Raw genomic sequence first — 10,243 nt, forward strand, 5'->3', positions numbered from 1 at the left:
GCGAGGAGAAACTGTGGGGAAATGGGGATAAAGTGTGAGGAGAAAAGGAGGGAAAGGGAGGCAAAAGCGTGAGGAAAAAAGGAGGGAAAAGGGGTAAGTGTGAGGAGAAAAGAAGGGAAAAGGAGGGAAAAGTGTGAGGGGCAAAAGGGAGGAAAAATGGAGAAAAACCGTGAGGAGAAAAGAGAAAGAATGGGGGGAAAAGTGCGAAGGGAAAATGGAGGGAAAAGTGTGAGGGGAGAAAAGGGGGGGAAACATCTCAGGGGAAAATGTGAGGGGAAGTGTGGGGAAAAAAAAAAAAAAGGCGGGAAAAGTGTGAGGGGAAAAGGAGAGACAATAGGGGGGAAGTGTGGGGGGAAACGGGGGAAAAGAAGGGGAAAATGAGGGAATTGGAGGGAAAAGCGTGAGAGGAAACGGCGGGGGAAAACGTGAGGGGGAAAAGGAAAAGCGTGAAGGAAAATGAGGGGAAGGGGGAAACACGCGAGGGACCATGGGCTAAACGGGGACAGGGAGGGACGTTTTCTCTCACTGAACCCTCCGGTTCCCCCGTGGCGCGGCGAGACGCAGCTCGGGGAGGGGGTAACCCCCACTCGTGTCGTCCCGCGGGGCGCCCCACGCGTGCTTCACGCTCACACACCCGCGCCGCGCCGGCGGGGCCAACCTTATCTCACCGTTGCCCCTTTAAGGGTGGGCGGGGCGCGGGGCTCCACCCCCCCGTCTGGCGACGCTCCCCGCCCCTCGTACGTCACCGCGGCCACGCCCCGCCCACTCGGTCCGCGCTGCCGCCGCCGCCGCCGCCTCCACCCGGCCGGCCCGGCCCGGCCCCGCCCCGCCGGGCCCTGGGACGATGCCGAAGCCCCGGCACCGCGGCTGGGGTGAGGTCGGGATCGCCGCCTTGGGGCGGAGGGGATGAAGAACCGCGGGGCAGGTGAGTGACCGGGGGAGGCTCAGGGAGGGGGGGCTGGAGGGATGGGGAGGGGGCGTGAGGGACGGGGGGAGGGGGATTAGGGGGGTGAGGGGGCTCAGGGGCGGGGGGGCGGATTGAGGGGGGGTATAGAGGGGTGTGGGGGAGCTCAGGGGCGTGGGGAGCGGGTTTAGGGGGGTCACGGGGGCGTGGGGGCAGGTTTAGGGGGGCTATAGGGGGGTTTGGGGGACTCGGGGTCCTGGGGGGCAGGTTTAGGGGGGCTATAGGAGGGTTTGGGGGACTCAGGGTCCTGGGGGCAGGTTTAGGGGGGCTGTAGGGGGGTTTGGGGGGACTCAGGGTCCTGGGGGGCAGGTTTAGGGGGGCTATAGGAGGGTTTGGGGGACTCAGGGTCCTGGGGGGCAGGTTTAGGGGGGCTATAGGGGGATTTGGGGGGACTCAGGGGCCTGGGGGGCAGGTTTAGGGGGGCTATAGGGGGGTTTGGGGGACTCGGGGTCCTGGAGGGCAGGTTTAGGGGGGCTACAGAGGGGCTTGGGGGCTCAGGGTCCTGGGGGGCAGGTTTAGGGGGCTGTAGGGGGGTTTGGGGGACTCAGGGTCCTGGGGGGCAGGTTAGGGGGGCTATAGGGGGGTTTGGGGGACTCAGGGGCCTGGGGGGCAGGTTTAGGGGGGCTATAGGGGGATTTGGGGGGACTCAGGGTCCTGGGGGGCAGGTTTAGGGGGGCTATAGGGGGGTTTGGGGGGACTCAGGGGCCTGGGGGGCAGGTTTAGGGGGCTGTAGGGGGGTTTGGGGGGACTCAGGGGCCGGGGGGGCAGGTTTAGGGGGTTATGGGGGGGATCCCAGTGTGGGGGGGCCTCAGGGGTGTGGGGAGCAGGTTTAGGGGGTCACAGGGGCCGGGGGGGCAGGTTTAGGGGGGCTATGGGAGGGTTTTGGGGGCTCAGGGGCCGGGGGGGCAGGTTTAGGGGGGCTATAGGAGGGTTTTGGGGGGCTCAGGGGCCTGGGGGGCAGGTTTATGGGGGCTGTAGGGGGTCTTGGGGGGCTCAGGGTCCTGGGGGGCAGGTTTAGGGGGGCTGTAGGGGGGTGATCCCAGCATGGGGGGCCGCTCAGGGTGGTGGGGTCCCAGCCTTCGGCCTCCGTGGGGGAGGCTCAGGCCTGGGGCCGGTTCTCAGGCCCGGGGGGAGCCCCCCATTTTGGGGGGGTGGGTCAGTGACGCACCTGGGGGGGCCGTGAAAGCCGAGCGGGGTGGGGGGTGGGGGGTCATGTGCTGTTTATCCCGGCCGGAGTCAGCCAGGGACAGGCGGGAAGGCTCCTCACCCTCCTCTTCCTCCCTCCCTCCCCCCTCAAATCCCAACCTTTGACCCCCAACCCCGACCTTTGACCCCCCTTTAGGTGCTGCCTGTACCTGGGGGGTGCTGCCTGTACCTGGGGGGTGCTGCCTGTACCCCGGGCAGGGGGATGGGGGGAGGGGATGGGGGGGGGTTCCAGCTCTTTCGCCCATCGCCGCCCCCCCGGCGCCGCGCCAGGGTTATTTTTAGGCCTCTCCTTGGCCGGGGCTTGGCTGGGGGGGGGGGGGACACGGATCCAGCCGGGCGTTGCCCCCCGCCCCCCCCCGTCCCCGAAACCGCAGGGCGTTGCCGGCAGGTTGACGTTTAACCTTAGGGTGGGGGTTCCCCGCACCCCGCTGGGTGTTGTTTTTTGGGGGAGGGGGTGGGGTTTAAGTCCGTCTGTGTGTCCGTCCCGGCAGGGTGAAGCCGTCACCGGCATGGCGGGTGCTTCGGTGAAGGTGGCGGTGAGAGTCCGGCCCTTCAACGCCCGGGAGAGCAGCCGGCAGGCCAAGTGCGTCATCCAGATGCAGGGCAACACCACCTGTGAGTGGGGTTCTGGTTTATTTTGGGGGGGGGACACGAGTGGGACAGCCCCCCCCCCCGTGGGGCACCCCCCCCCCCACCCCGTCCTTGTCCCCGCGGCACCGTCCTGGCCGCCGGCCCGGAGAACCAGCTGCCGCCGGGCTAAAAATAGCAACCGAACGACAACAAGGGGGGGCCCCCGGGGGTGACGGCGGTGACGTGGGGGGGGTCACGGTGTCCCCCAACGCGTCGTCACCCCCCTATGTGCGTGTGACCCCCCAAAAACCAGGCATCACCAACCCCAAGCTCCCCAAAGACGCCAGCAAACATTTCACCTTCGACTACTCGTACTGGTCCCACACCTCGGTGAGTACTGGGGGGGACACGGGGGTTTGGGGGACACGGGGGGGTTTGGGGGTCCCTAATTTCGCCCCCCCCCCAGGAAGAGGACCCCCGTTTCGCCTCGCAACGCCGCGTTTACCAGGACATCGGGGAGGAGATGCTGCTCCACGCCTTCGAGGGTTACAACGTCTGCGTCCTCGCGTACGGCCAAACCGGCGCCGGCAAATCCTACACCATGATGGGCCGGCAGGAGCCCGGCCAGCGGGGGATCATCCCCCAGGTATCGGGGGGCTCCAGGGGGGGTTGGGGTTTGGTTTTGGGGGGCGGGGGAGGCCGGCCCCCTCCCTCCCCCCAAAATCTCCGGCTCAGCGCCACTCGTCCGCAGCTCTGCGAGGATCTGTTTGCCCGTGTCGGCCGTGAGGGGTCCCCCGATCTCACCTTCTCCGTGGAGGTGAGTTGGGGGGGGGGTTTGGGGGTTCGGGGGGGGGTTTGGGGGTTCAGGGGGGCCCCCCCCTATTTTGCAGACCCCCCCCTATTTTGCAGAACCCCCTATTTTGCAGACCCCCCTAATTTGGAGAGACACCCCCCCCCATTTGGGGCTTTGGGGAGCCCCCTTATCTCACAGACACCCCCCCCCAGCCTTTGGGGGTTCAGTGTGGTATCTCCCTTGTAGCTCAGCAGTTTGGGGGTTCAGCCTGCCCCCCCTCCCTCCCTTGCAGGCCCCCACCGTGGGGTTTTGGGGGTTCAGTCATCCCCCTGCCCCCAGGGGGTTTGGGGGTTCACCCTCCTCCATCCCAGCAGTTTGGGGGTTCAGCTCATCCCCCCACCCTGGGGGTTCACCCAACCCCTCCCCATCAGTTTGGGGGGCTCACCCCGCCCCCAACCCAGCAGTTTGGGGGTTCATCTGCCCCCCACCCCAAACATTCTGGGGGCTCAGCTGGCCCCCTGCCCCAGCGGTTTGGGGGTTCACCCCCCCCATCAGTTTGGGGGTTCAGCTTCCCCCACCACAGTGATTTGGGGGTTCAGCTCATTGCCTGGGGGGGTTGGGGGTTCACCCCCACACCCCATCAGTTTGGGGGTTCCCTCCCTCACCAGTTTGGGGGTTCACCTGCCCCTCTCCCCATCAGTTTGGGGGGTTCCCTCCCTCACCAGTTTGGGGGTTCACAGCCTCCCTCCCCATCAGTTTGGGGGTTCCCTCCCTCACCAGTTTGGGGGTTCACCCGCCCCCCTCCTCACCAGTTTGGGGGTTCACCCGCCCCCTCTTCATCAGTTTGGGGGGTCCCCCCTTCCCTCACCAGTTTGGGGGTTCACCAGCCTCCCTCCCCATCAGTTTGGGGGTTCCCTCCCTCACCAGTTTGGGGGTTCACCCGCCCCCCTCCTCATCAGTTTGGGGGGTCCCCCCTTCCCTCACCAGTTTGGGGGTTCACCCTCTCGCCATTTCGGGTCCCCCCCCCTACACCATCGCTTCAGGGCTTCCCTCCATCAGTTTGGGGGTTCCCCCCCTTCCCTTACCAGTTTGGGGGGTCCCCCCCCAGGTGAGCTACATGGAGATCTACTGCGAGCGGGTGCGGGACCTGCTGAACCCCAAAAGCCGGGGGGGCTGCGGGTGCGGGAGCACCCCCTGATGGGCCCCTACGTCCAGGACCTCTCCCGCCTGGCCGTCACCTCCTTCGAGGACATCGCCGACCTGATGGACAGCGGCAACAAGGCCAGGTTTGGGGGGGCGCAGGGGACACCCCGATATCCCGGGGGGGCCCCCCTTAGCCCTGCAGCCCCCCGCTGATGTCCCCTCCCCACTCCCACTCAGGACGGTGGCGGCCACCAACATGAACGAGACCAGCAGCCGCTCCCACGCCGTCTTCACCATCGTCTTCAGCCAGCGCCGCCACGACCGCCTGACCGACCTCCACACCGAGAAGGTGGCGCTGCACCCCAAAATCCCCCCCAAAATCCCCCCCCAAATCCCCCCCCAAATCACCCCAAATCACCCCCCAAATCACCCCCCCAAATCACACCCCCCCAAATCCCCCCCCAAAATCCCCCCATATCCTCACAAATCCCCCAATCCCCCCAACATCCCCCAAATCCCCCAAAATCCCAAATCCCCCCAAAATCACCTCAAATCCCTCCCAAAATCCCCCCAAATCCCCCCTCAGTCCCTCAGCCACCCCCCCAAATCCCACCCAAAATTCCCCCAAATCCCCCGAAATCTCCCCCCAAATCCCCCAAAATCCCCCAAATCCCCCAAAATCCCCCCAAATCCCCCCAAATCCCCCCCAAAATCCCCCAAATCCCCCCCCCAAATCCCCCCCCAAAATCCCCCCCAATCCCCCCCAAATCCCCCCAAATCCCCCAAAATCCCCCCCCCAAATCCCCCCAAAATCACCCTCAAATCCCTCCAAAATCCCCCCCAAATCCCCCTCAGTCCTCAGCCACCCCCCCCAAATCCCACCCAAAATTCCCCCCAAATCCCCTGAAATCTCCCCCCAAATCCCCCAAAATCCCCCCCAAATCCCCCAAAATCCCCCCAAAATCCCCCCAAATCCCCCCAAAATCACCCCCCCAAATCACCCCCAAATCCCCCCCCAAAATCCCCCCCAAAATCCCCCCCAAAATCCCCCCAAATCCCCTCAGTCCTGCATCCACCCCCCCCAAATCCCACCCAAAATTCCCCCCAAATCCCCTGAAATCTCCCCCCAAATCCCCCCAAATCCCCCCCAAATCCCCCAAAATCCCCCCCAAAATCCCCCCCCAAAATCCCCCCAAATCCCCCCCCCAGATCCCCCCCCAAAATCCCCCCCCAATCCCCCCCCAAATCCCCCAAATCCCCCAAATCCCCCCAAAATCCCCCCCCAAATCCCCCCAAAATCACCCTCAAATCCCTCCCAAAATCCCCCCAAATCCCCCTCAGTCTCAGCCACCCCCCCCAAATCCCACCCAAAATTCCCCCCAAATCCCCTGAAATCTCCCCCCAATCCCCCCAATCCCCCCAAATTCCCCCCCAAAATCCCCCCCAAAATCCCCCCCAAATCCCCCCAAAATCACCCCCCCAAATCGCCCCCAAATCCCCCCCCAAAATCCCCCCCCAAATCCCCCTCAGTCCTCAGCCACCCCCCCCAAATCCCGCCCCAAATTCCCTCCAAATCCCTGAAATCTCCCCCCAATCCCCCAAAATCACCCCCAAGTCCCCCCAAAATCACCTGAACCCCCCAGCTCGTCCCCAACCCCCCAAATCCCCTCAATGCCCCCCCAAATTCCTCCCCAATTGCCCCCCAAGTCCCCCAGACCCCCCAAATCCCCCCTACCCCCCAATCTCCCCCAAATCACCCCCAAAATCCCCCCAAGTCCCCTGAACTCCCCCAAATCCCCCCCAAATTCTCTCCACCCCCCGCAAATCCTCTCAGTGCCCCCCAATTCCTCCCAAATGCCCCCTAAATCCCCCCGAGCCCCCAAATCTCCCCCAAATCACCCCCAAATTCCCCCAAGTCCCCTCCAAATCCTCCCACCCCCCCCAAATCCCCTCAATGCCCCCCAATTCCTCCCCAAGCCCCCCAATCCCCCAAATCCCCTCCAAATCCTCCCGAAATTCCCCCCAACCCCCCCAAATCCCCTCAAAGCCCCCCCAATTCCTCCCCAATTGCTCCCCAAGTCCCCCAGACCCCCCCCCAAAATCCTCCGAACCCCCCAGCCCCCCCCCACCTCCCCCCAGGTCCCCTGAACTCCCCAAATCCCCCCCAAATCCCACCCAGCTCCCCCCCAACCCCCCCAAATCCCCTCAATGCCCCCCCAATTCCTCCCCAAGCCCCCCAATCCCCCAAATCCCCTCCAAATCCTCCCGAAATTCCCCCCAACCCCCCCAAATCCCCTCAAAGCCCCCCAATTCCTCCCCAATTGCCCCCCAAGTCCCCAGACCCCCCCCCAAAATCCTCCGAACCCCCCCAGCCCCCCCCCGCCTCCCCCCAGGTCCCCTGAACTCCCCCAAATCCCCCCCAAATCCCACCCAGCTCCCCCCCAACCCCCCCAAATCCCCTCAAAGCCCCCCCAATTCCTCCCCAATTGCACCCCAAGTCCCCCAGACCCCCCCCAAATCCCCCGAACCCCCCCAAAACCCCCCCCCTTCCCCCCCCCTCCAGGTCAGCCGCATCAGCCTGGTGGACCTGGCCGGCAGCGAGCGCGCCGACGCCTCGGGGGCCAAGGGCGTGCGCCTGAAGGTGAGGGGGGGGGTGTGGGTGGGTTTTGGGGGGACCCCTGTACCCCCAAAATACGGGGGGGGGGTCGGCAGGGGGCCCTTCCTCCTCCTCCTCCTCCCCAGGAAGGCGCCAACATCAACAAATCCCTGACCACGCTGGGCAAAGTCATCTCCGCCCTGGCCGAGGCGGTGAGTTTGGGGGGGCTTCGGGGGGTCTCACCCCCTCCCCCGACTCCTGGGGCCCCTCCCGGCCACCGGGGTCCCCTCATTTTGGGGGAGGGGCGCACACGACCCCCCCTTTTCGCGTGTCCCCCCCCCCGTAGCAGAACAGCAAGAAGAAGAAGCCGGAGTTCATCCCGTACCGGGACTCGGTGCTGACCTGGCTGCTGAAGGAGAGCCTGGGTGAGGGGGGGCGGGGGTTTGGGGGGGCTGGGGGGTTTTGGGGGGGTCTGAGGGGTTTTGGGGGGGGTCTGAGGGTTTTTGGGGTCTGAGGGTTTTTTTAGGGGGGCTGAGGGGTTTTTTTGGGGGGTCTGAGGGGTTTTTGGGGGGGTCTGAGTTTTTTGGGGGTCTGAGGGTTTTTTTTAGAGGGGCTGAGGGTTTTTTTGGGGGGGGTCTGAGGGTTTTTTGGGGGGGCTGAGGGGTTTTTTGGGGGGTCTGAGGGGTTTTTTGGGGGGCTGAGGGTTTTTTGGGGGACTGAGGGGTTTTGGGGGGGCTGGGGGGTTTTGGGGGAGCTGGGGGGTTTTTGGGGTCTGGGGGATTTTGGGGGGTCTGAGGGGTTTTGGGGGGGCTGAGGGTTTTTTGGGGGTCTGGGGGATTTTGGGGGGACTGAGGGGTTTTGGGGGGACTGAGGATTTTGGGGGGGCTGAGGGTTTTGGGGGGGCTGGGGGGTTTTTTGGAGGGCTGAGGGGTTTCGGGGGGCTGAGGGGTTTTTCGGGGGGTCTGAGGGGTTTTGGGGGGTCTGAGGGTTTTTGGGGGTGTCTGAGGTTTTTTGGGGGGTCTGAGGTTTTTGGGGGGTCTGAGGGTTTTTGGGGGTCTGAGATTTTTTGGGGGGTGTCTGAGGGTTTTTTGGAGGGCTGAGGGGTTTTGGGGGGGGCTGAGGGTTTTTTGGGGGGGCTGAGGGTTTTTGGGGGTCTGAGGGTTTTTGGGGGGGCTGAGGGTTTTTTGGGGGGCCCCTCGCACCCCTTTCACCCCCTCCCGGGCCCCCCCCGCAGGCGGGAACTCGCGGACGGCCATGATCGCGGCGCTGAGCCCCGCCGACATCAACTACGAGGAGACGCTCAGCACCCTGCGGTGAGGGGGGGGGGGGGGGGGAGACGGAGGGGGGACATTTTGGGGGGGTCTCTGGTGTTTTCTGGGGGGGTCCCAGCCCTGATCCTGGCCCCCCCCAGCTACGCCGACCGCACCAAGCAGATCCGGTGCCACGCGGTGATCAACGAGGACCCCAACGCCCGCCTGATCCGGGAGCTGCGGCAGGAGGTGACGCGGCTGCGGGAGCTGCTCTGCGCCCAGGGGCTGGCCCACGCCCTCGCCCCCGGCGGTGAGGGGGGGTTTGGGGGGGCCGGGGGGGGTTTGGGGGGCTGGGGGGGGTGGGGGGGCAGAGGGGGTTGGGGGGCAGAGGGAAGGGGGGTGGGGCAGGTTTGGGGGATTTGGGGGCAGAGTGAGGGGGGACTTGGGGGCAGATTTAGGGGGGGTGGGGGGCAGAGGGGGATTTGGGGGGCAGAGTTAAGGGGGGTTGGGGGCAGATTTGGGGGGTTGGGGGGCAGAGGGAGGGGGTCTTGGGGGCAGAGGAGGGGGGTTGGGGGGCAGAGGGGGATTTGGGGGGCAGAGGGAAGGGGGTGGGGCAGGTTTAGGGGGACTTGGGGGGCAGATTTAGGGGGGGTGGGGGGCAGAGGGGGATTTGGGGGGCAGAATTAAGGGGGATTTGGGGGGCAGATTTAGGGGGGGTGGGGGGCAGAGGGAGGGGGACTTGGGGGGCAGAGGAGGGGGGGTGGGGGCAGAGGGGGATTTGGGGGGCAGAATTAAGGGGGACTTGGGGGGCAGAGTGGGGGACTTGGGGGGCAGAGTTAAGGGGGGTTGGGGGCAGATTTGGGGGGGTTGGGGGGCAGAGGGAGGGGGGTCTTGGGGGGCAGAGGAGGGGGGTTGGGGGGCAGAGGGGGATTTGGGGGGCAGAGGGAAGGGGGTGGAGCAGGTTTAGGGGGATTTGGGGGGCAGAGTGAGGGGGGACTTGGGGGCAGATTTAGGGGGGGTGGGGGGCAGAGGGGGATTTGGGGGGCAGAATTAAGGGGGATTTGGGGGCAGAGTTAAGGGGGGTTGGGGGCGGATTTGGGGGGGTTGGGGCAGAGGGAGAGGGGATGGGGGCCAGAGGGGGATTTGGGGGGCAGATTTAGGGGGTTTTGGGGCACAGAGGGGGTTTGGGGGCAGATTTAGGGGGTTTTGGGGGGCAGATTTGGGGGGGTTGGGGGCAGAGGGGGTTTGGGGGGGCTGGGGAGGAATTGGGGGGCTGGGGGGGCAGAGTGGGGGGACTTGGGGGGCAGATCTACGGGGTTTTGGGGGGCAGGTGCAGGAGGCGGCTCCCAGCCCCGCCCCCCGACCCCCATTTTCCCCTCCCCTCCCCCCAGGCCTGAACGCAGACCCTCCCCCACCCCCCGCTGCGGGGCCCCCCCCCGCCCCCGCCCTCAACGGGGGGACGGAGCCGCTGCCCCCCTCGGCGCTGCGGAGGCCATGGAGCGGCTGCAGGTGAACCCCAAAACACCCCCCCCAGCCCCTCCCCCGCTCCGGGGGGACCCAAGTGTCCGGGCTCACCCCTCCCCCCCCAATTGTGCCCTCCCCCCCCCCCAATTGTGCCCCTCCCCCCCCCCCAAATTGTGCCCCCCCCCCAGGAGACGGAGAAAATCATCGCGGAGCTGAACGAGACCTGGGAGGAGAAGCTGCGCAGGACGGAGGCGCTG

The 10,243-nt window shown here is 66.0% G+C and overlaps 1 protein-coding gene across 1 annotated transcript; it reads left to right on the plus strand.

Annotated features, from left to right (window-relative positions):
• Positions 1-785: 785 nt before the first annotated feature.
• On the plus strand, positions 786-10,243 carry KIF1C (kinesin family member 1C). Its single transcript, XM_075135047.1, is given in 15 exon segments — positions 786-925; positions 2,662-2,785; positions 3,054-3,130; positions 3,207-3,386; positions 3,492-3,557; positions 4,642-4,702; positions 4,705-4,819; positions 4,914-5,025; positions 7,240-7,317; positions 7,419-7,484; positions 7,622-7,697; positions 8,507-8,585; positions 8,684-8,832; positions 9,914-10,031; positions 10,175-10,243. Coding segments are annotated over 14 exon segments (1,311 nt in total). The 5' UTR covers positions 786-925; positions 2,662-2,679; the 3' UTR covers positions 10,203-10,243.

Source organism: Calonectris borealis, chromosome 36 (assembly GCF_964195595.1).
Source record: "Calonectris borealis chromosome 36, bCalBor7.hap1.2, whole genome shotgun sequence".
NCBI classification, from domain to species: domain Eukaryota; kingdom Metazoa; phylum Chordata; class Aves; order Procellariiformes; family Procellariidae; genus Calonectris; species Calonectris borealis.